Genomic DNA, 27306 nt, shown 5'->3' on the forward strand with positions numbered 1-27306 from the left:
AAAAACCCAAATCAACAGTAACGCAAACGACTATTGCAAAACCTTTGGAGGAGTGCCCCAAAATTGAAGAATACTCCTTAATTGTAAAAAAAAAAAAAAAAAAAAAAAAAAAAAAAGACATAGAATAGAATAGAAAATCTCTTCATTGTCCAATAATGTGGAAAGTCTGGTGTTTACAGCAGCAAAATGATCAGAGAAAAAAATGGTCACACAATTGTGGACCTTAGAAAAAATTATAAGAATAACATAATAGTGAAGAGTTAAAAGATAAACTATAAGATAAACCAATATACTGCTATGGACATTTTTACAGTCATGGAATTCTTCTACTATAAATCCCTTTCTTGTTGCATATGTCTGTAATTATCAATGTTCTGTATTGTTCATGTATGTTCTTTTTTTGCAATAAAACAAAAAAAGTCTTATTTCCTGTTTCCTTGTTAAACTCCTCATCAGTTGGTTGCGGAAATGCATTTTAATCAGTTTGCCAACCGCCATAAAACACTGCAAGAAGTACTTCGACGCTGTATTGCTGCCTGACCTGTTGGGGGCGCCATATAGCTAGAACTCACAGTGAGGAGAGAGAAGACGTGAAGGCGAAGAAGTGACGTAAAGATGTCTGCTCACGATCAGCTTGTTTTGTATTTGTGTGAATTAACGAGGTAAGACGCAAAAAAACAGCAGAGATCGGAGGATAGTTTGGCCTTAGAATATTCAGTTTATTTTTGTTTTTTCTTTTTTACAGCTTATTTTCGAAAATAACAAAACATAACGCAACATTAGCTTATTTATTTGGCATGTACTGTGAAAAAATGCAACAGTTTTAGAGTAGTGTGATTAATATATTTCAGTCATTAAATCTGTGCTCATTTTCTAGTTTCTTTCGGTGCTGTTTGAATTAAGCCGTTTGAATAAAAAGAATCGAGGGATTCAATTGCAGTTAAAAAGACTTCTAGGTGGCCTGTCTGACTGAATGGTGTTGCCACCAGTGCAGAGCTTGGTCTAGTTTGGCTAGAGTGCATAAAAAAACATGATAGAACATAGATTGTGTTGATGAATAAACCTAATTATTCAATTAAAAATAAAAATTTGCATTTCTCACACTCACGTTGAAATGCACAGATTTAAACATTGATATTTCAGATATTTTAACCTATTTTACATACGTCATGCTTTTAAGTCCTGCTGACATTTTCCTCCTGTAAACCCCTCTGCGTTGCCTGCTGCTTAAACTGAGCCATATTCACATTGAGCATCTCTTCATTTCAGGTTGCTGTGGAAGTTGCTTCTCCCACTGGTGCTTCTGTGTGTGCTTCTGCTCGCCGTCCTCGTCCTGCTGGTGCTGGCTGTTCGTCTCTGGCTGCAGAGCAGCAGGAACGCTCGCCGGGCGAGGGAGGGTCGACCCACTGTAGCCTTTTTCCACCCTTACTGCAATGCTGGAGGGGGAGGAGAAAGGGTGCTCTGGTGTGCAATCAGGGCTCTGCAGAACAGGTAGACCGCATTTCTGATGAGCATATGTTTGTGGAGTGTATCAAAAATAAGCTGCCTTCATGGAAAACTTTTACTGCCCATCACTGAAGACTTGCAGTGGACATGATGGCAGTAAGAAGGTGCAGGGATTAGATTCAGTTTATTTATGTAGCACCATTTAACAACACACCTTCTTAAGGCACTTTAGAGATACATTTTAATCAAATCATACAGACAGATTGGTTATATATTAAAACAAGAAACCCAGCTGATTACATCAAGTGAAAATAAATAATTATAATTGATCTTTGATTAATTCTCTGCATTTAATCAATTCCCTAAGGGAGCAGTGGGCTGCCATTGTGTGGTGCCCAGGGAGTAGTGTGGGGTTAAGGGTCTCTGGAACCCATCAAACCGGATATTTGAAACCTCAGACCACAAGCTCACTGCTCTAACCACTAGGATAACACTCCCCCAAGTACTTGATGCAGAATCCTCTTGGATGGGCAGATGGGGACCGCAGACAAAAGTAGAGGAAAGAAGTAGAATGGAGCAGAGTGAGAAAAAGTGGTCCCTATGTCCTCCAGCAGTCTAAGCTCATAGCAGCTAGCAGCATAACTATAGAGATAGCTCAGGGTAATCTGAGCTGCTCAAACTGTAAGCTTTATCAAAAAGGAAAATAGACAGGGTGTCTTCCATACAGACTAAAACTAGTAGTTGGTTCTATAGAAGAGGAGCCTGATAACTAAAAGATCTGCCTCCCATTCTGTTTTTAGAAATTCTATTGGTAAACCTGCAGATTGAGAGCGAAGTGGTCTGTTTGGAACAAAAGTAACACTCATATCTCTGATATAAGATAGAGCTTTGTTAATTATGGTTTTATACTTGAAGAATATTTCAAACTCTATTCTGGGTTTTACAGGAAAACAATGAAGAGAAGCTGGGATGTGAGATATATGATCTCTTTTATTTTCATTAGAACTCTAGCTGCAGCATTTTGGATCACCTGAAAGCTTTTAACTGCAGTTTTTGTGGATTTTCTGATAGTAAATAATTACAATACTCCAACCTGGGCTATCAGCATCACCCCCAGACAAGAGATTTCCAATTTTTTGCTATATTCTGGAGATGAACGAAGGAAATTTTACGAACCTTTTTGATATTAGATTTAAATCACATTATTTTCCTTAATCATAGACGTAAAATGTGGTCAAATTTGTTGGACATGTGAATTAAGCTAAAAACAGTGCAATACTGGAAAAACTCACGTCCAAACATTTTTATTTGGACTTAAAGGTTCACCCAATAGCAGCCCACCACTAAACACACATCTTGAGCTACAGTTAAAGTAGGCCAATGCAGTAGAATGGATCAGTCAAAGTCCAGAAGTAAATCTGAATTAGAATCTTTGGCAAAACCTAAAAGTTGTATACGAGTTCTCTTCATCCAATCTGACGGGGGTTAAACTGGTAGATCCCCCCCTAACAGGTTAGCAACTGCAGCAAAGGACATGCTACAGAATGCTAACGATCACCATTTTTGATCATTTTCCTGCTTTCTAATATGTATTTTTTGCAGGTATGCAGACGTCAATTTTGTGGTTTACACCGGGGACCTGGGCGTAACTGGCCAGCAAATCCTGGACGGAGCACGTCAACGCTTCAACATCGTGCTCCCACGACAGGTCCGCTTTGTGTTCCTGCAGCACCGGGTGCTTGTGGAGCCCGGCCTGTTTCCGCACTTCACCCTTCTGGGACAGAGCATAGGGTCCGTCTTCTTGGGATGGGAGGCGCTGACAGAGCTGGTCCCGGACCTCTATATAGACTCCATGGGCTACGCATTCACTCTCCCGCTGTTTCGCTACCTGGGAGGCTGCAGTGTCGGGAGCTATGTTCACTATCCCACCATTAGCACCGACATGCTCTCTGTGGTGAGGGAGCGGAACCCAAGGTAATACCAATCTACTTTTATCAATGCGTTGCTTTCCAACCACTGAAGTAACTCAAAGTATTTACTGCAGGTTCAACAACCCAGACTTCATCTCAAACAGTCTGTTTCTGAGCGCCTTCAAGTTGGTCTACTACTGCCTCTTTGCTGTGCTCTACGGGATGGCCGGCTCCTGCAGCGACGTCATCATGGTCAACTCCTCTTGGACCCTCGACCACATCTTGTCTCTGTGGCGTTCCCCCAACCGCACCAGCGTGGTGTACCCACCCTGCGACATAAGTGCCTTCCTGGACATCCCGCTGGAGGATGACGGGGACAGGAAGTGCCACTCCATCGTTTCTGTCGGGCAGTTCAGGCCGGAGAAGGATCACCGGCTGCAGATCAGGGCTTTTAAGAAGGCGTTAGACAAACGAAAGGAGTTGAAGCTCATTCTGATAGGCGGATGCAGAAACCAGGAAGATGAAGACAGAGTTCTGATGCTTAGGGGACTCTGCCAGGAGCTGGGCGTGGCGGATAGAGTGGAGTTCAAACTGAACGTTTCATTCGAAGAGCTGAAGAGGGAGATGAGCAAAGCCACCATTGGTCTACACACCATGTGGAATGAACACTTTGGAATTGGTAAAAAAAACAAAAACATGATTATATTAATTTCAGTGCGGTTATCATGCATTTCCTGTTTCCTTTATAGGGGTGGTGGAGTGCATGGCAGCAGGAAAGGTCATCCTGGCTCACAGATCTGGGGGTCCAAAGCTCGACATCGTCAGACCTTTTGAAGGCCATCAAACCGGATTCCTAGCAGACAGTGAGGAAAGTTACGCCGAAGCCATAGAGCAGATCCTGGCTCTAACTCCTGAGAGCCGCCTGGACATCAGACGCAGCGCACGCCAGTCAGTGGCACGCTTCTCAGATGAGGAGTTTGAAGCCTGCTTCCTTGCAGCCATGGAGCCTCTGATGGGAACACTGGAGGGATGATCTGTTCCAACTTCACAGCTGAAGCACCTCAACCTTAACGACAAACATGTTTCCTTTTTTTTTTAGGTAAAAATCAGCTGCTTTTCATTGTAAATATTGTTTTTTTTTCTTCCCTTTTGTATAGATTGTATATTTTGTAAAATAGTGGAAACAAATTAGCCTTTAAAACATGAAAAAGAGAATTAAAGTTATTATTTACAAAAAAAATAATTCTATCCATAAATTGTATCAGGATTTTAATTTATCTAGAAGTGAAAGATCTTTAAATGTAATAAAAAAATAAAATACTGCAACTAGTCTTTGCTTTTTAAGTGCCTAGTTCTTTTTGATTTCAGGATTTCCTACAAAACAAGAAGCAAAGCCAGTTATGTAGTTTATGCAACATAAAATAGTGTTTCTAGGTTTTATTTAAAATGTAATAATCATATACATATGTATAATCACAACATTATAGCTCATTTCTTCCATCATGGATTAGTTTTAGCCCTGAATGTTCGGCTCCAACAAACCCTTTAATAGAAAATACAAGATCCTCCTCATCCTGGTGTTCAATCAAAGATCTATTGGAATATCAACTAAAACTGTCCCTAAATAGTCCTGAACTCTACTTGGAAACTATAGAAGATGCTGCAGATGGGCTCTATATTGATAATTTTAACATTAATTAGAAAAAAGATTCACCATGGAGCCCTTATTTCACTGGAATTGTGTTAAATATACCAATCTTGCATATTTTCTTCAGGTGTAATCTAAAAAAAACATTAACTTGATACTAGTGTTAATGTTACAGCTCTGGTATTAATGCAGACATTTTGGGCTTTTTGATTATTTTTGAGAAAAAAAAACCTCCATACTAATCAATTCTTTCTCACATGCACTAAATTCAAGGCCTGTGGCCTCTCATGGTGAATTATCAAACCGTCCACCGCCAACAGTTATATCGTCATAATATAGAAATAGATCAATGATCTTTCACTGATATTAGCATTTTTTATTAGCATCATCTGTTCATCGATCATTAGTAGCCCAAGATACCTACATTTGCTATCCATTGTTTTGTTTCTTTGGTTTTTCTTTCCTTTTTTATTGAAAATGGCATCCTTGTATCATTCTTATGGACATGGAGAAATAAAAATAAATATGGGCTTTAAGGATTGACCCAAAAATAATCAGCAGTAGCATCAAGATATTCAAAAATAAATAAATAAAAGCAGTATTGGTCATCTTTAAAATAGAGGCAAACGTCTTTAAGTTGTACAAAGTGGCTAAAACTGCTACATAAATAGGAGTAATACCAGAGCAGTGCTCTCTCTGTAGTGAAAATTAATTGATTTATTTATGACCTGAAGATGCTGAAGTGGCCTGATGTAAAAGTGACTGCAACAGCCCTACTTTATATAGTACAAAGTTTCCATACTGCATCATAATTCAGACATTTCAAGGCTTCATCGATGGATTTTTTTTAAACAATCCCTTCTACAGGGTGTAGAGCACCATGGGACCACTAGAGGGAGCAGTAGACCTGTTCAGAACACTCATGTTTATCATTGATTAATAGCATTTTCATTACCTGAACAAATAAGACTCTGAAACAGGGTTGAGGTCTAGTTTGAACATGTATATTGGGATTTTTCAGTTTATATGCAAGAGGAAACATTTACTTCAACCGGCTTTTTCTTTACTTCACACTTCAACACATTAATAGCTTACAAACTGCACTCTAGCAAACATCCCGTCAGGGTGATTTAAGATATGTCGCCTTTAGCCAACTCGGACAAATGATAAGCATGATTAAGAAGTCCTTTTTGTGGAATTAACCTGCAGGGATGTGGAAACCAGCTAGATTATGCGAAATATTACAGAGTTGTCATCATGGCACAAAGAGACACATGGAGGAACGTTGACTAAATGGACAGCACAAGCACCTGCTGGGGAAAAAAGGCAGAAAAAAACCCTTCATGCTCCACCTTTGAGGCACTGCTGTCATTGTGCGCTGTCGGCTAAAGCAGCAATGACACCATGAAGAAATAAAAGACGGGATTCAAAGCACATTCGGTCTAATGCAAGTCTGAAGATGGGTTATTAAATACAAAATGTAATGCTCTGTACATTAACAGCCTGATATTTCTCCTTCATTGTGTAGTAAGATAAAATTCCTGCTGTCAGGATGTTGATCTCATAGGAACCAGTGACGGAGGATGAAAGCTGAAAGGATGAGGTGTCCAAGAATCAAGTCAACACACAATTACCCCGCTCAAATAAACACGCTTTTTAAACCTAGCTGGAATTAAATTAGCATTAAATTAAAAAAGTAGAATTTTCTCGCTTTTGCAAAGTCCAGCAATCTCTGCAAAAGTCTTTGAAAAACTTTTCATTTCTCTGGACTTCTGCGATCAGAATGAGGCTTCCTTCAAATCCGCATTGGCAGAGTTATAAAAAAGATATTTCACCACATTATTTTTCAGTTAACACTACCGGTGCATCTCAATACATTAGAATATCTGTAATGCGTTACGTAAATAATTGAAACCCCTCAAAATTGAAATATTTAATAAGAGCCGTCAAAGGGATTTTAACTACAGAAATGTCAGCCAACTAAAGAGTTTAATATATGCTCACAATCTTTGTTGACTCTCATCTACAGGACACCCTCAACATTCTTTGTTGGGTTTATGCTGAGTAACTCTGGGAGTCGGTCCAAGCAGCGGAGTTCTGATTAAAACAAAATAAATTGAAGAAAACAAAGTTTCTCTTGGTTATTCTGATGTTGGACTTGAATAAACAAGGTAAAATAATAATAAAAAACTGTCTTTCCACTTAACTTTCCTTAAAAAATGCTTAGATAAGCACTTTGGGACCAGCATTAGTATCTAACCCTGTATAACATACCTGCTGGACAGCTGTTCTGTCAGTAATAGTTTTTGTTGGCCAACTTTTGACCTAATCGTTAACTAATTTGAGAAATATGACATTATTTTTCAGGCAACTATACAATATTTGTCAAAAAAATAAACTATGGAACTTGAAACGGTCAGATCCGTCACTGAATAAGTCATGCCTGAGCTCCCCTTAACGCTTACATACAAAATCAGACATATTTTTTGGGGTTCTTTGCTGTTCTATTTAATGTAGAAGGGTGAAGCTCCACAACTTCTCAGTCTGCTGGTCCAAATCGCTCTGCTTTCAGATTTCAAAACACAGTAGGTAACTTATTTTTCTGCTGCAAGTTGCTTTCAAACTTGAAGCTATAGTTCTGGCGCCCCCTGGTGGCTGAGAATTAAACTGTATTTCTGTAAAAAACAAACAAAAAAAAATCCTATGGAACTTAATTTTGGGTCTTCAGTTTGGCACCTTGACAGCGATATTCTAATTTATTGAGATTTTACCCATAAAAACTTGTTAAATTGGAATGCTATTGGGACCAAACATGTTCCTGCTTAAAGGAAAACTTCTAAAAAAAAGCTTAAAAAAAAAAAAAACTTTAAAACAATCAGTCTTTAAATAATTTCATACAATAGAAAACAAAACCACCACATTCAATAAAAGCCTTCCTTAATGCTTCACCATGTGTGAACATGCATGCAGACGATGCATGTTTCTCTTTCACACGTGTGCGCACACGCACGCAGGCACACCAGCTTCACCTTTTTTTTTTTTTTTTTTTTTTTTTTTACAGCTTGTTGTCACATGTGGTTCATGCAGTAACCAAAGCAGAAACGTCCTAATGTGGTTCAGTTTTTTTTTCTTTCTATTCAGTATGTGGCATATCTTCATGGCAAAAAAAAGAAAAAAAAAGAAAAAATGATTTGGCTCAGACCTGGATCCTTCACACCCACCTGGTCCAGTCTTAACAGTCTTGTTACTGTAAATCCTTCTATTTTACAATGCTTTGTGTTAAAAAAAGCACTGTTTGGAATTGGTGGTTGGATTTGGGTTTTTTTTATATACAAGGTCACGTAATGATCAGGTGAATTTCATCAGCTCAGGATCTCGTATCCGTTTAGCTAATAATGTCTGTTCAGTCAGCTGCGTCACGTCCTGATCTCAGACTTCCACGTTATCCGGTAAGTTTGGTCCCATCCCCTCGTTTGGGCGGTGCAGGTGGCGGTCCCCTTCGCAGCGTTGCATAGCCTGAGATGTTTCCGGACATATAGCCGCCGTTTCCACCGTTGCTCTGCTTCCCCTGGTCCAGGAGTAGCTCTGGAGGCGGTGGAGGCAGTGCCATGTCGTCCATAGTCCCCGCTAGGTCTTGCTTGCCGGGGAGGCCCGGACCTTGGCGACCCACCGACTTTCGCTTTAATGTCAAGCTCAGATCCTCCAGGAAGTTAGGCTGACCTGAGCTACCTTTTGGGGACGTGGGTGGAGGGGGTGATTTTGGAGGGGGCTCTGGGGTGGCGTTGCTTCGTCGCCCTAAAGCGGGCGGTGGAGTCTTTTTCAGGGAGTTCTTCGCCCAAATGGAGTTGCTAACAAGGGAGACGGGCGGTGGTGGAGGCGGGGCTTGGGGTTGAGGGTTTACCACGGCTACCCTTGGGACACCTCCGCTATGAGTGTCATTTTCTGGAGGTGGGGGAGGAGGGAAGAGCTCAGAGACCGGGGGAGGTGGTGGAAAGCTGGCGCACTCGGGTGGAGGAGATGGAAAGTCGCCGCCGGCCTGTTTGGCCTGCAGCCCCAACGGCAAGTTAGACAGGTTGAGCTTTCCTGGTTTAGGAGGCGCAGGTGGCCCATTGGAAGAGTCCTTTGAAGGAGATCCATTGGAGGAGGAGATGGGACATTGGGATGAGGTGGCGGCATTGCTCTGGGGAGCAAACTTGCTTAGCAAGTTCCTCCTGGATTCCTCGTAGGAGGCAGATGAGTTGGACTTGATGCTTGAGTTCCTCTGAGGGGTCGGAGGAGGTTTCTTCCCACCAAAATTCGAGGATCCGGAGGGGGATCTCCTTAACGGAGAACCCATGTTTCCTGAAGGAAGTGGAGGCGGAGGTGGCGTCGGGCCAGTGGTGGGTGCTGGGGGAGGCGGTGGGGGTGGAGGCGGTGCAGGGAAGCCATTGTTGCTTTCTGCTGGAGGAGGCGGGAACTCTGGAGACTGAGGCTGCTGGGAACCGCCAAGCTGCCATTTTGGTTTCGTTTTTACAGCAGGAGGGGAGAGGGGAGCTTTAGGGCACTCGGCGTGATTAGCGACTTGAGACGGCGCCCCTGGAAACTGACTAGCGAGCTGCTTTACCAAAGACACGGTCGGTGCGGCTCCTGTGGAAATGCCAGTTGCCTTAGAAAGGCTGTGCTGCTTAGGCAGGGTAGGTGGAGGATGGCTGGGTGTGTGGCCCTGCTGGAGGCTGAGCTGCTTCTTTAATTGAGCCGGCGCAGGAGGAGGTGGTGGAGGAGGGGGTGGCGGTGGTGGAGTAGGCGCAGGAGGGAAGGGTGAGACCGGAGACATCGGCTTGGGTGCATAGTGAGGCATGAAGCCAGGGGTGAAGGTTTTGGGTGGCGCAGGTGGGGGTCCAGGAGGAGGAGGGAACTGGGCTGGTATTGGGAACTGCTGGGGAGGAGGGGGAGGAGGAGGTGGTGGTGGCAGAGGCGGCGGAGGAGGTGGGGGCGGAGCTGGAGCAGGCGGCGGGGAGTCCTCGAGATCTCCATTCTGAGATAGGAGTTCTCTTGGCGGACTGGGGAAGCGCTCCTTGAAGGCCTGCTTGAGCCCGTTGGAGTAAACAGTCTGTTTCATGGAGGCAGGGGGCGCGGGCGGAGGAGGCGGAGGAGGAGGGAATGCTACACCGTTGCTGTGTGGAGCAGGAGGTGGAGGGATGAAGGAAGGAGGGGCGGCCGGGCTTGGAGGGCCAAACCTCAGAACAGCCATGGCGGACCCTGGGGTTGGCATGGAGGGTGGAGGGGGAGGAGGAGGGGGAGGAGGAGGAGGGACATTGGTCCTAGCAGCTATGTGATTCACGTTAGGCTTTAAAACCGGTGCGGCTGGCGGCGTCGGAGGTGGGGGCAGAACTTGCTGCGCTGTGGCGTGGAGGTGAGCGGGTAACTTGTGGGAACCCTTCTGGTTCTGCAGCCTGGTGATGGTGCTGAACTTGTACATTGTGGGCGCCAGCGAGTGGTGAGACACCATTTGGACTGGAGGAAGGGGTGGAGGAGGAGGAGGCGGCGGCGGTGGTGGCGGAGGGGGATTTGGGGCAGCGGTTGGTTCTTGCGGCTGCTGCTGTGGGGGCATGTGGTCGTAGCTGCTGCTGGGCTGTGGCTCTGGAGACTTTGGCGGCTGAGGTGGCGGCTGAGGCGGCACCTGAGGCGGCGGCTGAGGCATTTCTGAGGGAGGAGGGGGCAGCATCTGTGGGGGAGACGGAGGCTGATGCTGCGGTTGTTGCACCGATGACTGCTTAGGCTGAGGCGGATCCGGCTGCGGATGAGGGGTGAGGATTGGGTGGTCCACTGAATGCTGGCTGTGATGCCGGTGGCTGTGGGAGGAATGCGTGGATCCACGCGATGCCTCATGTCTCATCTGCAGAGCAAAATATACACAATATTTCAAATCACAAACTCTAATTAAACATCCATCTCAGTTACTCTAAACAAAAAGCAAAAAAAAGTAGCCATACTTTTGAGTTCTCCTGCATCTGGGTTCCCCTCTTCCAGGCTTCAGAGAAAATGGAGCTCACCACGCTCTGGGACCGGCCATGAGAGGAGGCTGTGTCCACTCCACTGTCTGAATGACCCGAATGATTGGACTGCGACTCTGATGGGACAATAACACCAACAAGTCTCAGTTTAAACAGCGCACAGGTTTGGAGAATGCAGCTCTTCATTAACACTTAGCTTAAGCTGTAAATGGAAAATAAAACTCACCAGGTATGCTGGCTGAACTGGAGCCCGATCGAATGCTAGAGGTAGATAGAGACGACCAATCATACGCCGCCTCTGTCCTCTTCATTGCTTCCTGGTAGTTCACATATAACTGCTTGCCATACTACAGAAGGACACATACTTCAGTCAGTTATGCAAACAGATTACCTCTCCATAAATCCATGTTATATATATATATTTTTAATTTCTTTTAATTGAGAATTAAGCCTAGTTTGGACCCACCTTGGCGATGCGAATGCCGTTCACCCACTGGTGCAGCGTCCTGACATCATCACAGCACAGGTACTTTATATACTGGGATTTCTTCTGGATTTGTGGATGCTTTAAAAGCAAATAAAAGAAACATCAGCCTCAAAACGGAGCTGACAAAACATGCTCATGTACTAAATATCTGCATGATCTACGTACAGCTACCGTGTCTATTTAGTTAAGACTTTTTTAATGTGTATATCAGAAAAACACTGATCTATAAATATTGTTTTTATCTATATTTGTCTTTTTCATGTGTTCAATGCAAAATAGCTTAATCTTAGTTTCAAAAACTTCAAGTAGCATTTTGGATTCCCTGTTTTTATTACTTTATGAATGAATTCTTGACATGGTTTGTACAGATAGATAGAAAATAGCAGCTAAAGTTAACTAATAAAAACTGGTATTTTTGATTCACCAGCAGTAAACTTTGGAGATCTGCATTGGTTTATTATTTATTAATTATAGACTTTATAACAGTTGGGTGTAAATGGAAACATTTAGGCAAGAAGCAGTTTTATAACCCTTACCTTATAAAGATAAAGGCTTATAAAGATCTATTCTCTTTCCCATTTCAAAGAGAGAATAAATAAAAACAAGCCTCTATTGCAGTTGTGTTTTAATCCAAAGGTTAACAAGTAGATTATTTAATTGAATGTCCTAAAAACTTTTAATGAAGTTGGGAAAAAAGACTTCAATTACATGTTTAAAGGAATTGTTAAGGTTGCGGATATTAGCATCAAATGTTGTAAAACCAAAATGTTTAAGAGGTATTTAGAGGTTTAAAGGCAGAGGTGAATTTAAGCTGTAGAGCTGCTGCCTTATATTTTATGCAATCACCTTTAGCGCAGTTACCATGTGTGCACCATTAAAATCCCACACATTTGTTCAATATCTGTTTGGTGCACTTTTAATTCCTCTCAGCCAGCTGGGCTTACGCACAATTCAGTCTTTGTGGACAATTAGCTCCATTATCTACGCTTGCATTCCAGTTCATGAGCATTGAAGGAAAACTTTCTTTAATTTCAACAAAATTACATCCAGAATAAATATCAATTATATTTTTGCACATTTTTTGGGAATATTAAGAAGAAAAGACACAGAACTTTAAATATTTCTTTATTTCTATCCATCCAATTAGGATGTAAAGGTTTCCTTCTACTGCCATATAAATGTTTTCTCTGTTACTTTTGAATATTTCAAATTTTTGTTTTTAGAGCTTTAGAGATTCTTATATTTTCCAAACTGCATGAAGTCATTAACTAATAATTAGGTGGATTTCTTAGCGGGTGGTTTTAACCTTTAGTTTAGTTTTGTTTAATAATAAAATAACTCTTTATCTTTTCCATGTCTTTCTTTCAACAAAGACTTCTGTAGCTGCTGCATCAGCCTGGTTATAGCAAAAAAAAATATATATATATTACAATTCATGGTTTTGTTTTTATAACCCCAATAAAGGTTTTTCCATCTACTAAAAGGTGTGGATAAAGGTTGACAGGGCATCTATTGTTAAATATTTTAAAAATGGATAAAGAGTGGCTATGCATTTTTTTAAATTCTGGATTAATCATCAAATATTACTCATTCTGGAATATTTGCTTTAAATTTCTTTTGTTTTTAAAAAATAATTATAATGGAGACGCTAAAGGCTTAATGTCTGAAATACAAAAGTATAATTTAGCCGTTTTAAATAAGTTATATTGGTCTGTATTCAAGAAGCCAATTCATTATTTATGTAGTACCAGCAACAATTTAAATTAAATATACTAATTAAAGCTACCTGTGGACTATAAGAGAAAATGTACTGAAAAATGTGAACTAAAAGTAAAATTTTCTTGAAATAATTTATCTCCATTTCATTCCAGTAGGTTAGTAAAATGATCTGCCAATGGAATAAAATTTTTGTACTTAAAAAACCAAACAAGCGCGGTATATATAATCTTATTTTAAGGGTAAAAAGTCATCTTATTGGCAGATAATTTCACATACTTGCTCAAATAAAGGCCAAATACACTAATCTTAAGAAATATTTACAAGTCTTGCAGTATGTTGATAACAGCTATCATTAGCATCAACAAAAATAGAGTTTTTACTAAATGTTATTTTCCTAATAAAGCTTTTTTTTCTGTGATTTCCTACCTTCAGAGCCAGGCAGTAATCAGTGGGAGCCTTGTATTTGCTGCGGTAGTCCTGCCCGTAATACACATTAACATGGTCCAACTGCAGGAAGCATACGAGATCTCTGGACGCCTGCAGAGACAAGAGACCACATTTTATATTTAAAAAAAAAACAACAACAAAAAAACAGCTTTTAATGACACATCTGGAAGTAAACTAGCATAACTCATTTGAGTGTCTCTTTCTGTCTTTCAAAGATTAAAATAGCTTTGGATTTAAAGCTGACCTCTTAGTTTTCAGATGCTAAATTAAATTTGAAAAAGATTATGATGCTAAACAACAAGGTGCAGATATTGGATCTTCTAGAAACTGCAGAGAAGGTTGGAAAATGGAAAATAATTAGCAAAAGCACATGTGCTTTTACCAAACATGGCAGCACATGTGCACCTCAGATCTGGCTTTGGCTGCAACTGCTCTTCAAAGTGATGAGGAACACAACAGGAAATACCACAATGCAGATTGTTGATTTGGTTCTCAAGATCCCAGCCCTAATTTCTGATTAACCCTTTGAAACCTGACTCAGAAAATTTAGATTTTTTATAAAAAAAAAAAAAAAGAAAATAAATAAAATCCCAATTCTTAGAGATGCATAGCAGCAGATATTTGGGGAATTTTTTTTTACTTTTTTAAAGAGAGTGAGTACTTATCACCCTAATAAGAGAATTTTGACTCCTCTGCCTCTTTAATGTGCAATCCAAATTCAAATAATGCATTTGTAAACCCAAATTCTGAGAAACTCTCGTATACTAATCATCTCTTTAAAAAAGATGTTTTATTTTTGTTGTAAGTACTTTGTAACAAAAAACACTAATGGAATATATCATTATTACTACAAGTATCTCAAAGTAAATGATCACAATTATTATAAGATAAAAAAATTATGCAAATATTTGTGTCTAAAATGGGTCCCTACTCTGTAATTGTTGCTTCCTTTTGAATCAAACGGGATAAAAGTACCGTATTTTCCAGACTATAAACCACCACTTTTTTCCCCTCGCTTTGAACCATGTGTCTTATAAGAAGGTGCAGCTTTTCTGTTGATTTTTCAAGGGTGAAATCAAGGTTGGAAATGAAAGAATAAGGGGCTAATTGTCATTTAGCACAACATTTTAGCAGGAGGCATGGGGGAGAACAAATGTCCAAAATTCTATGTTCACACTGCAGGCCTTGATGCTCAATTCAGATTTTTTTGCGAAATCCGATTTTTTTGCGTTGCCGTTCATATTTCCAAATATATGCGACTTGTATGTGATCTCCTGTGTGAACTGCAGTCATACAACACAAGTTATCCGCATGCGCAGTAGAGGACGCAATGACATCACAGGCCAGCATGTTCTGTGTTTATGGAAGTAAACATGGATGGTAGTACCGGTGTGCATCTAACGGCCTTTTCCAACCATAAAAACACAATCTTTTCAATATGGTTAAACATAAATAATGCTCTCCGCATCATCATCTGCCATGGTTGTTGTTTTTCTTGCCGCTTCTGTGTAGCATGACGCATAATAGTGACCTTTGTCGGGTATTAATGACGTTCAGGTCGGATGAATGCGACCTGGCAGTTTAGACACAGGTTGCATTTGAAAAGATCAGATTCGTATCGGATTCAGGACCACATAGCCAAGTGGCCTGGGTCGCATTGGAAAAAATCGAATCTGCGTTGTTCAGACTGAAATGAAAAGATCAGATTCAGGTCGCATATGGGTAAAAAAAAATTGGATTTGGATCACTTAAGGCTGCAATGTGAACGTGGCCAAATTTCAACATTTTGACATTTATTTGCCGCATTAAGGCTGTTGAACCAATGAAGAGACTGGGCTCAACTACTGCAGAGATAAAAAAAAGGGCTGATGAAGCCGCATCCAACCAGATAAGTAGATAGATGCTTAGAGCCGATGCAGCTCATATAGTATATGTACGTTTCCATTTTTTTTTTTTCAAAAAAAAGTAGTGAGGTGCGGTATATAGTCTGGAAAATACGGTACCAATTTTATTGAAAAGCCAAAGAAAGAGTTAGTTCTGAAAGGGTAGTGTGACTGTGGGTTAGAGATAAATAATCTGACCTTAGCTTTGCCCTTTGGGACATAATAGATCCCTGAAGCCCTGAGGAGGAAGTAACGCTTCTTCCACGACTTCTTTCCATCCTCCTTGAGCCACAGAATCCCCTCGATCTCTGGCACAGACACAGATCCACCACAGAAACATTCCTAAAAGCCACAAATCGACACAATCAGCGTTTTTTCCCCTTTGGTTTTTATTACACCTTTATCCTTTTAGATCTCTACCTCTAGTAGAGCTTCTTTATTCCTGTCAGCCATCTCCGAGGTCTCCTTCCGCCCTAGCAAATAGTTCTGAAACAGATGAAGAGCACAGGGAAGTGAGTTGATGATCAAGATGGGAGGGTGAGGTTCAAGCTGGCAGCACACTTCATCTCACGTAAATAAATTATTCACCTTTACTCGCTTTAGAGCTTTGACCCACTTCCAAGTTCGCTCTGTGACTAGCAGCTGTGTAAGCGCTCAGCATGCATAAGCTATGTGTTTGTATTGCTTTACAGTCTACAGGCGTGCTGCAGTTTAAAGGGTCAGTCACCTGCGGGTTCTTGAAGAGAGCGTACTTCTCGATGCGCTCGATGAACATCAGCTTGTTGTGGCTGTCTCTGGTCCAGTTTAGCAGGTTCTCCACCAAGTTCTCGTGATCCTCAAATATCCGCTCTGGAAAAAGATCAACCGTCTTAGCTCAAAGCAAATGTTTATGGTGTGTTTATATAAGTTGCGATGGACTCCAGACTTACCCATCTGTAGCTCAGTGATGGTCTCCACAAGGGACCAGTCGGGACTGTAGCCGCAGTGCGACTTGTCCAACAGGCTGTCCAGCACCTGTCTGACCGACTGCCGCTCATCCACCATCATGGTTTTCGAGCTCTCGTCCGACATATGTACTCTAATCACCAGCTGATGGAGAATAAGAGCGTTAGGAATCAATATTTATGGGATTTACTGCTCTGTGAATAAACAGATAAAGTTAAAGATGACATTGGAAAATAATAATCGACACACGGACTGTCATTTTTTTTGACGCAACAGATATATACATTAAAATTAATAATGATTTCTTTAACTTGGCTAAAAACTCATATTTCAAGCGTTTTTCTCCTGTTAATTTAGCTATAAAATCCATAAAAAAGATTTTTTAAGCAGAAATTATTAAACCATAAATTAAAAAAGTGCTGACATCACAGATTTTGTTCAAATTATTGCTATTTAAGGTGCTGTCTCATATCAAATCATTGTAAAGCTTAGTGAAAGGAAAATACACCAAATAAGTAACAGTTATAGTAGAGTTAAGAGTTGAAATGTCCATGACATGGGCATCAAATGTTGCATTCAGTGTTATAATGTGAGCCTATTGAAGAGGGGACAACCTCAGAAAAGCTTTAGCTGAGTCATATTTTCTTTTTTCTAGTAGATGGTCAAATCTGGGCTGGATTCTGTGAAGGTAAACTGGCTGGATTCTAATGCAGCAAAGGGATCCCATACCATGATGCTTCCACCTCCATGCTTCACAGTTATTCATATAAAACAAAGCATCCAAGTCGTTTAGATTTAAATTCATCAGTCATTCTGTTCTCAACAACTTCAGTCTGGCCTCCACACTTTTCTTAGAAAACAAAGATTTCTACAAGATCCACAAAACTAAAACTTAAAAATGGAAAATTCTAGTCTAAGCTACACTATAAACTAATTTAAGATCATTTAAAATGTCACATATTTTGTCTTAATTAATTATGAACCCATTTTGAAGAGACATCTTTCTCACACAGCAGCTCCACTTTTTATTTAGCTCTCCAACTCTGACCCTTCACCCGGCCGCTTTAAAGCTACGGATGACTGAGCTCCAACCCAAACCGATAAAGACTCTATGCCAGAGCCTCAGACACGGGGAGCCTGACCTACATTTGTCAAGATTACAAACCGACCCACCCCCTCTGAATTTCTACTGCAGAAAAGTTGATGAGAAACGCTGAATTTCTAATTAAAAATATAACAGCTGACGGTATTTCATGCATTCGGATCATGTTGAAATGGGAAACCTTGCAGATCAAGGATGAAGCTCACTGTCACGGCTCTAGCAAGCGCCTTTTATCTCATCATGTCAGAGAATAGTACTGGTAGTGGAGACACTGCTGGGCTCAAAGACGGTTCATTCACTGACAGAAACGAAGCGTTTAGCATCAATAACCGAATGGAGGCGGCTTTCGGTGGATGAAGGGGCTCCAGTTGTGCAGCCAAACACCAGAACTGGAAGACATTTCATTGTCTGAAAATGCACAGAGCGCCGTCTCGCTTCCCCTTCTGCAAAAACGCTGCAATGACCTATTTTGGATGCGCTCCGGCGCTTTGCCTTGAATGAAGTTCAATAGAAACGTGGATATGACGAGCGTTATATAAGGTCGGAGGACTTTCGTAGTCTGCAAAAAAAAAAAAGTCAGGAAGAAATTACCTTTTTGACCTGAGCCTCCTTGATTTTCTCCAGAGCGACACGGATCTTCTCCGCCTTGATCTTGGCAGCTTGCTCCTCCTGGATGGACACACAGGGACATTTTTTAATAGAACACACACACTAATACGGCTTCTTATACTGAAAGGCTTTAAAGTTCAACTGGCTTTCTCCTTTAGTCCCTTTTCGTAGCTTACCTGCCCTCTCCAGCAAGATGCCATCACCTCCATTCTACAGGTTAGATACGCCTATACTGTAATTAATGTTATATAACTGATGGGAATCGTAGCGTGGCAGTCTATCATAGATTCATCTGAAGCCGATGCAGCTTCCTTTGATCCTATTAAACAATGCTAGAAGATCCCTAAAGGGCGCAAGTCTGCAGATGGATGCAGGGAGACTTCAAAGAGCTTCCAGACGTTCCACCAAAAATCCTCCGAAGAAGTGGGAAACGTCCAGATTTCGCAACGTAAAGTTGTTCCGCCATGATCCTCAGCAGAAGTGCATCTGTCCGAGTTTCTGCACTGGTTTGGGGGGCTCACTGACATTCATACATGTGCGCCAAAGATGAGCACAATAAAAAAAAAAAAAAAAAAAAACCCAGACGGGATAGTAGAAAGGAAGACGCCCCTCCCCCTTGCTCCTTCCCTTCCTCTCTTTATAAAGAGCAGCCAGGCGATTGGGAGCGTGCCCAATCGATGAAGCATAATCCCCGCAAATATAGAAGGCAGCCGAAGGGGTCGGCCAACCGGCGAGCCCCTTTCGCCGGACCCTGCGGCCAATCGACGTGAGGCGATGACATGCTACCGTCTTGAAGCCAAACCACGGTATCAGGGATGTGCAGCCCTGGAATTTAGGTGAATGCTGAATATTTGAAGCCGTGCGTGTCTACAGATGTGTTTGTGTTCGCAGAAAGAGGGTGAGAGGGGGGCTCCCTCCTCCCTTTGACCCAGACTCTCTTTCACATGAGTAACTTCAAAGCAACCAGACGTTAATGGAAGAGGAGACAGTGTGGCAGACGCATGGAGTCCAGCTTTTAGTCTCTAAGGTGTGGGTGAAAGAGTAAGAGTGGAAGAGGTTTGCAAACTCACACTGCAAACTTCTACTTATTAATCCCTCTACTCCCAGTTTCTGATTAAAAATGCCTCTGGTTTCCCTTCCATTGCTCCCTTCCCACCCAGCCACACCACCGTTTTAAGAAGCTCTTCTGCCTGGTGGGGGGATATTTTTGTAGGCTTCCTCCCACTTTGATCTCTTTCCACTCCCGTCTCTCTCCCCCGCCCGCCTGCTTTGCCCGCTCAATTCAGTGCTCCCCATTTGCGAGTCAGTTCTTGCAGCTCATGCACTGCAGGATTTCCCTCCTCTAAAATGCGCAGAAACCCGACAATCCAGCCATGATAAATAGGTTGATCGTCGAGGAGAAACTCGATCTGGTGTATGAAGGTTTTGCGATCTCAAAGTTGATGAAAATAAACTTCAATCAGTTCAGTTAAAAAGTCCCCCTTCTTTTTTGTAATGAAGCATAGGAGGGTTTTGCTCTGGCATAATTAGTGGGAAAGGCCTGATAATCTGCTACAAAGGGTTTTGTATCCCTTACCATGGGATATTCTCTCTGTACGAGTCTAAATTTGCATGGGCTCTTATTATGTCATGCTTTGTTTCATATTCTGACTTGTGGCTGTTGCATTGTATACTATTAAATAAGTGTCTAATACGTCCATTAGGTCTGGAAGCAACCAAGATGCTTCACCCGTAATAAATATTGATCATAGTCAAAAAAATAATAATTGTCCCCAAAACCTTGAAAGCCTTAAATCAAATTTTTTTCAATTAGATCAATCTGGGCATCATCTAATCTGTATTATATGCCTAGGAAGCATCTGAATGGATTTCATTTATTGGGATTTAAAAAAAATATTTAGACCATTTTTCAAGTTGATGTCTTGGGAGGACATTTGTTGACAACTTGATAAATAATCAAAACTGATATTTTACTTCACTACAGCAACACTGGAAAAACGCTGACATTACGGCACAGGAGGCCCGATCCCAGTTTTCCATTTTCCAAGTTCTTCCTTCAATCACCTGATGATCGATATACCTGAATCCCTCAGCTCGCAGCAGATTTCTTAAATCTGGCTTCAGCCATGACTTTAATAATCCAAAATGACAACATAACCTTTAAATAACATCCACCTCATTTAAGTAATCCTCGCCTTTTTGCACACCCAAATGGAAAAGCAAATAACTAAGGAACTGTAAGTGTAAATTACATGTGATACAACATTTGAAAGCAAACACCTTCTAGTTTCTGAAAATGTTAAAGGAAAAAAGTGCGTGCACCAGTTTCAACAACACTCAAAGTAGCTTTTTCCACCTCGAAAAATAATAGGTCTTTTTGGAATAGCAGTAACAAAGACATGCTTGAGAATAGGCACATGTCATTGTTTTATATTTATTCTGCATCATGTCATCAACATCTGCAGAACATTTCAGACCTCTAGGTATAACAGTTCTAGAGATATGCGACTTTTAACTTCTGGAGTCATCAGCGTCTCCAAACCTCTCCAAAATATGCAAAATTATTCTAAATTGTGCTTTTACCCCAAAAATCCCACTGGAGCATTTTGATGGCCACAAAACATTTTTTTTTCTAACAGTGTGCAATGATCCTAACCTGACTCCGCCAGATGGATTTGCTCCGCATATCCATCTGGAAACCTTCCGTTGAAGTAATTTTGGGAAGGGGCGAGAATACTAGTTAGCTGATTGGCCTATGTTGGTGATAGACGGGCCGAATAAACCAATCAGATCAACGAAGCATATCACGTAACAGAGCGACGACGAAGAGGAGCCAATTGATAGATCAAACTCTTGGCGAAACCAGTCGGGAGAAGAGCAAAAACATATTTTCCTCTGAGAAAAGCCTCCAGAGCAGTGTTTTGCTCTTCTTTCAGTGAAGAAATACTCTGTAATTCCGATAAAACTTGCTCGATAGCCACGCTAACGCTAGTTTCATCGGCTGAAGCCGCCATGTTCTTTAGACTGAACTGTCGCGCTTCTCGTTGCGTCACACCTCAACCCGCCTCAAAGCCAACGCTGATTGGACGTTTGTTTGGTGAACTTTAACGGAGAGTAGCCAGACTGATCTGCGAGTGAAACCTTGAAAGCTCGCGAGATCAGGATGGTCTCACGAGGCTACAATGATCCAGGATTGGATCTGCCTCTCTGCCTTTACGCCCCGCTATATATCTGGGTTGCACTTTTCAAATTAGCTGTGTTTAGCCTTGATTTAAAGGTAATCTAGTTGGCTAGAGAGCCAAACATTGCATGTGGACATAAACAATAGCAGTCGGACTTTATGAGGAATAATATGAGGGGAGTCATGCGTAAACGTAGGCAGGGATAGCTCTTTGACGCTTCGAATACTGTCCTGGTGTCAAATCTTAAAACGGATAGGACGGGCGGGAAGGGACAATTTTGTTTTGTAGGCTGGAAGGTGAGGTAAACAAACATACCCAACACTGACTGGAGCTGTTTGCATAAGGATCGAACTTTTCTGATGGTAAAAAATGGATGTTTTGTGGCGATTTTCTCATCATGGAATGTTTTTATTACGAATAAACTGGATTAATTTTAATCTGTGGACCCTTAAGGGTGAATGGAATATCAACAATTGAAGATTGGATTTATAATACAGCTTCTGGATGTCTTCAAAGGTATGTTGTCATGGCTCTTTGTCATATTTGCATTTTCACATGCTGCTTTATCTGTGTTAATTGTGCTTGGGTGCTCACTGTGTCCATAAAATTTACTTGGTGGTTGGATTGTAGAGAATTTAAGCGTTCTAACGATTTCTAACATGTCTATATTGGTAAAAAATGTACTGTTATTTTTGCTGCTTTCCGAGTTGTTAGGTGGAAATATATGAAACCACCCGCAGGCGGACAGGTGGATTTTATGATGATAAACGATTGGTAGACCAGATAAGGTAGACCAATATCTGAGCCATGCCTAATAAAAAAAAAAAATGTTAATGCTTAGTTTGAGTTGTATATAAATATTACATTTTTGTTTAAAATGAGAACTAGGTGACATTTTCTGCTATTTTTAATCACATGATTAAGGGAAGAAAAAGGCTCATCTTAAAAAATAATCAGCATTTGCCTAAAAGAAAACACTTAAAGGATAATTTCTGAACTAAACTTATACAAAAATTGGTTTATTAGCCTGAGTGCTGCTCCACTGACAGGATTCTAAACTTCCAAACAACAGAAAGCAAATCAATAAGCGACGACATGCAGAGAAATATGGAAAAGAGCAAAAAAAAAAACAGACACAAAAATAAGGTTCATGCATCTAAATGATATACAATAAAGATCAACTCATAGTGAATATAAACAATGAGGGAAAATCCATCTACTGGCCTTACTAGTATTTATTTCACTTTAAAATATGTAAAAGTAAAGATTTATGGAAGTTTTTCTACAGCAGACAAACTCTAAATATGAAACCTGGAAGGAAGCATAATCGAGAAAGGAAAGGATGAACAAGAGGAGAGGAAGAACACAAGGAAGGAAGGAGAGGAAAAAAATGGAGAAGACAGATTAGACTAGGGAGGGTGACAAAAGGATAGGAAGAGAGGAAGGACATAAGGAAGGAGGTAAGGTAGAAGCTGAAAAAGGGAGACGTCATGATGGAGGAAAGAAAAAAAGGAAGGGCTCAGTGAAAAATGGTGAGCAAAGAAATTAAGTGAAAGAAAGACAGAACGAAAAGGAATGTCACAGAGAGAAGAAAAGGAAGGATATTTTGGACTTTCTTCGCACTTAACCACACTTTGATTGTACCAAAATCTAATTTAATCTTTTCCACACTGTGTCGGAACCCAAGCAGATGGATTTTCCCCCCAAAAAGCCATGCAGAGCAGAATCCAGGAACAGCACACAACCCCACAAACACGCACACCGATCATGGAGTGTATAAGGAAGTCACCTTGGTCAGGAGGTGAGAGGGCTTCCCAGCTATGCTTTTCAGAATGAGTGAGGTTTCTCGGTCCAGATAGGAATGCTTGGGTGAGGAAGAGCAGATAAACAGAAAGGGCAAAAGGAAAAGACAAAATATAGTGAGGTCAGTGTCAGATGATTCTCAGAGGCTTGTTAATTCCAGGTGTTTTGATCCTCGCTTTAAATAAAGCAGAGCAGAAAAGAGAGAAGAGTCCATGGGTAAAGCACTTTAAGCAGTCGAGGGTGTCATTAGCTGCAGCTGTGGGAACTGGAGCAATGATTATGTGAGAAGAAACGTGATTCAGTTCAGTTACCTTTAAAAATACTCTAATATTCTCATTATTATAAGCAAAACCTGCACAAAACTAAAATATCATAACTACAGCTCTGCAAAGTGGGATACAAAAGTACAAAAAAGGCTCAAAGAGTTAAAAACTACATAGATAAAAAAGAAAACAATATATATAAAAAAAACGTAAATACAAAATATACATGAAGCTTTTTATATAAGAGCTGCAAAAGGTGTTTGGAAAGTGCAAAACATTGTCAAACTCCTAGACTGTTGCCTAACGTTCTGCAGTGTTTCCATTCATTTTCACAACCCATTAAAGACCTTCTGGGACTACATATGGAAAGAAAACAAGTGATTTAATGTTGTTACATTATCAGACCATCAACCACAGACCTTTTAGTGTAATTTATTGTGATTTTATCTGATAAAAACAACACATTAGTGCAAAACTCTAAAGTGAATGCAAAATCATAGAAATTTTCAAATATCTTACGTATAAAAGTCTGAAAAGTATATTCTAATTTGGATATGCTTCTGGACTTTGACTAGATTGTTGCACTGTAGCCTTTGCTATATGTTCCGGCTACAAGCATCCTTTGTTCTATTACAAAAATAATTGTTTTGAATCATGGTCTAATATGATAAAAACACCTTTCTATACATTTTCGTTGCAACTCCAAGTGATGCGTTAAAAACTACTTTTCTGCAAAATCTCTACAGGTTTCTTGCTTTAAACTTGTCCTCATCGCTGATGTTTCTGCTGTTTTTGATGCTATATTCTATTTCTTCCACTTCACAATTAAGCCCATCATAGTGTTCTTCTAATACAAAAAGTCCTAAAATACATTAAAGTGTGTGGTTGTGAGCAGCATGTGAAGACCGCGTGCATAAATCCAGTAAATGCATTTGAGTTCACTTTATTTTTTTTTTTTAGTTAGAAACATTGTTGATAAAATAAGCATTCTTTGCTGTATAAATGAAAAAAAAAAAAAGCACTGCCTCTCATGCAAACTCAAACATGCAAACTTACAGTGGCCCGGTCCACCTCCCCCTCGCCTGAGGTGAAGTCAAGCTGCCGTCTGGCCGGACGACTGTTGGCCCGTCGCAGTTTGACATGCTGGGGGAAATTCGGAGGGTGCGGGCAGGCAGGTAGACGAGCAGGCCAACGATTAATAAAAGGATGCAAACACAAAAAAAGTGAACACATGCAGGAAGGAGAGGGAGCATGCAGGGTAACATGGTTGTTCTGACTGTTTTGGACGCCTCTTTTTCTCAAGCATCTAGAGGCTTGGAGGAAAGCATTGGGTGAGATTTGCAGTGTGTAAAGCAGGTGAAAAGCTTCTCACCCACACTGTGAGGGATTGGTTGCTTTTGTGAGAGAAGTTGTGCATTAGAGTTAATAAAAGGAGCTCAGAAAAAGGAGGTGTCACAATTGCAATTGGAAAATATTCCGGATTGCAGTGTATTTTAGGATGCACAACCCAATACAAACATGCAACTCAAATGGTTATGGTTGGTCTCTGCGCACACATCCTACCTCTGTGCTGGTTTGGTTCTGGCCCTGTGAGCTCGGACTGCCCTGCTCCTCCGCTTCCACGCCCGCCGTCACTTTATCCGTGTCCAGGGAGTCCATGCTGGAAGCAGAGGCGCACGCCGAATTCACGCTTGATCGCTGCGACTTGGCCTCCTGCTCGCTGATCGTGCCCACCGACCCAGTCCTGCGGTGCTGCCCGCCGCCGGACGATCCGGACGACGGACGCCGCAGAGCTGCGGAGGAAACTGAAGATGAGGAAGACGACGACGAAGAAGAAGTCTGACGCGCAGCTTCGTCCATGCTGAGGGAGGCCTTTTCCAGCTGGGAGGTGATGTCGTCCAGGGAGATGTTGGAAGCGCCGGGTCGAGAGTTAACGCTGCCGCCACGAACCGTGTTGGCTGGCGAGGCTCTGGCACTGCTGCTGGTACTTCCTGCAGGAGAGGTTCAAGAAAAAATTTTAAAAAGTCAGATGAAGAATAAATGAACAATTGTAAAATATAGAAACTTCTGTATCACAAATAGTAAATAGCGATGTTTTTATAATTCCCTTTTTTTTTATTTTGATGTGTAGAAAATGCTCCAAAAGGAAGTTTAAAACAATTTTCTTTAAATTCTTAAATTAGAGAAGGAAGTTTTGTGTTTCTGTGGAAATAAAAAGCCGAGACATGGAAGGTTCTAGACAGGGGCCAAAAGGGGCCAGTGTCCCTATCCTGGCCCCTGATATTGGCGTGTACTGAAAGCAAAATGCAGTTAATGGTAAATAAATCAGGATATACCCTGGAATAAGTCCCTTGGACTAATTCATTATTCTATTTTTTGTTGTATTTGATTTATTATGTAAAAAATAAGTTGTTGCATATTTAGATTCAACCATATTTAGATAGAATCCCATTTTCTTTCTGCTACATCTGAAGATGTTCTTTGGTTCCCTTAATATATCAAATAATGAGCTTTTGTTTTGTCTCTCCATAAAAAAGTAAACACTGATCAAACCCTGATAAATACGGTCTAGAACCACCACTGCCTTCTTTTGACTCATGTAACCCGTTTCTGTTTTATGGTCTGCTCTGCAGTCATTATGTTTTTCTCTTATAGATGAAAGTCAAAGAGTCTGAATAAAAACCTCTGTGTGATTCTATTCTGACAATAACAAATACTACTATCCTGCTATTAGGAGATGCAATAATCTGGACTACCTCCACTGCTTCCTCCTCCACTGGTGCCAGTGTGCTTGGTGCTGGCACTGCGGCCCCCGGGGCCCCTCTGTCCTCCTTTGCTCTGGCTGCGGGATGATGAGTTTGGCTTGGAGATGGTGCTGAGCTCCTGCTCGATGGAGCAGAGGTCAGCCATGAGAGCATCCAGGTCCACAGCGTCTCCCTGATTCAGAGCCTCTGCAGAAACATTTTACAGGGTATGAAGTCAGAAGAAGGTCAATGAAGGGACATAAATTAGAAAATAGCATTTCTCCAAGTTAATTCAAATAAGGAAACTCATTTACAGATAATTTTTTTAAAAACACAGATTTATACATTTCATGGTTTATTTTAACAACTAAAAACCTAAATTCAATTTAAAACTACCTACTTTTTTAATGAGAATGTTTTTCTATGACCTCCTGGTGTATTGAGGTATGCGTTTCTATTGGTCAGTTTGGATGGTAAATGGGCTGATTTTTGACACCTAAGACGACAGAAGCCTCACCGTTTATGTTGTAAACAGAGAAGCGGTAAGAGAAGTTGGCCATATTCGTCTCCTGCCTGAGGGGCGGTTTCTGCAGTGCTTTTTGTGGCCTGCCATCATCCAAACTCTATGTTGCAAACAAAGGCAAAAAAAACATTTTTTTTTTTAATCACTGTGAAATACAACCAAAAAGAAGGATCACAACAACCCTGACTGCAACACCCCATACTCTCTCTCACACACGCACAGACACAGATCCCTGCTTATCTGCACAACGTAAAGGGAAGGGTTGCTAGGAAACAGAGACAGGATTAGCAGTGTTAAGGTTGCCATGGATACTGCCTCCTCCTTATTTCCCCGCCGCCCGTCTACCTGTGTGAGCTTGTCTAGCTCGCCAAGCCAGGCCCCAAACATCTTGTCCAGGTCCTGGTCCTCCTTGTCGCTGTCCTCCTCTGCTCCATGGTCCAGCTCATCGTCCGACACCTGCTCCATCTACACGTCCAGGAAAGATGAGGAGGAATATTAGAAAGGATCCATCATCATATAAAAATATAACAAAATGTGAGGATTATAGAGAAGAGGTAGTATCCTATGATTTTAAAAGACACCAGGATATTATATTGAATCAA

The 27306-nt window shown here is 41.2% G+C and overlaps 2 protein-coding genes across 4 annotated transcripts in view; one reads left to right on the forward strand and one right to left on the reverse strand.

Moving 5' to 3' along the window:
* The first annotated feature begins 543 nt into the window (after nt 1–543).
* alg11 (ALG11 alpha-1,2-mannosyltransferase) lies at nt 544–4447 on the forward strand. Its single transcript, XM_038279242.1, has 5 exons — nt 544–662; nt 1270–1491; nt 3049–3420; nt 3491–4035; nt 4106–4447. The coding sequence occupies exons 1-5, from the start codon at nt 616–618 to the stop codon at nt 4387–4389; spliced, it is 1470 nt and encodes a 489-aa protein (XP_038135170.1). The 5' UTR covers nt 544–615; the 3' UTR covers nt 4390–4447.
* Nucleotides 4448–8296: 3849 nt separating this feature from the next.
* The window catches only part of raph1b (Ras association (RalGDS/AF-6) and pleckstrin homology domains 1b), a 55827-nt gene continuing 36817 nt past the window's right edge, over nt 8297–27306 (reverse strand). Inside the window, exons 3-18 of one of the 3 annotated variants that reach the window (XM_038279360.1) lie at nt 27050–27169; nt 26699–26804; nt 26194–26388; nt 25001–25428; nt 24494–24580; nt 23161–23235; nt 18172–18249; nt 16463–16622; nt 16261–16382; nt 15954–16019; nt 15732–15875; nt 13630–13740; nt 11464–11562; nt 11224–11344; nt 10977–11113; nt 8297–10879 (exon numbers count right to left, since the gene is read on the reverse strand). In XM_038279360.1, the coding sequence (XP_038135288.1) occupies nt 8447–10879; nt 10977–11113; nt 11224–11344; nt 11464–11562; nt 13630–13740; nt 15732–15875; nt 15954–16019; nt 16261–16382; nt 16463–16622; nt 18172–18249; nt 23161–23235; nt 24494–24580; nt 25001–25428; nt 26194–26388; nt 26699–26804; nt 27050–27169 (4482 nt within the window). In that variant the 3' untranslated portion in view covers nt 8297–8446. The remainder of the gene's footprint in view (nt 10880–10976; nt 11114–11223; nt 11345–11463; nt 11563–13629; nt 13741–15731; nt 15876–15953; nt 16020–16260; nt 16383–16462; nt 16623–18171; nt 18250–23160; nt 23236–24493; nt 24581–25000; nt 25429–26193; nt 26389–26698; nt 26805–27049; nt 27170–27306) is intronic. The other 2 variants (XM_038279444.1, XM_038279513.1) reach the window with 2 other exon arrangements.

This window comes from Cyprinodon tularosa, unplaced genomic scaffold (genome assembly GCF_016077235.1).
Source record: "Cyprinodon tularosa strain WSP-4 unplaced genomic scaffold, ASM1607723v1 ctg1, whole genome shotgun sequence".
NCBI classification, from domain to species: Eukaryota; Metazoa; Chordata; class Actinopteri; order Cyprinodontiformes; family Cyprinodontidae; genus Cyprinodon; species Cyprinodon tularosa.

Bases quoted from the DNA above. Each gene is read 5' to 3' on its own strand.
- alg11 (XM_038279242.1), top strand. From the start codon at position 616: ATGTCTGCTCACGATCAGCTTGTTTTGTATTTGTGTGAATTAACGAG. The intron at 3,421-3,490 runs GTAATACCAATC...TATTTACTGCAG, and splicing joins GTGAGGGAGCGGAACCCAAG to GTTCAACAACCCAGACTTCA. The intron at 4,036-4,105 runs GTAAAAAAAACA...TTTCCTTTATAG, and splicing joins GAATGAACACTTTGGAATTG to GGGTGGTGGAGTGCATGGCA.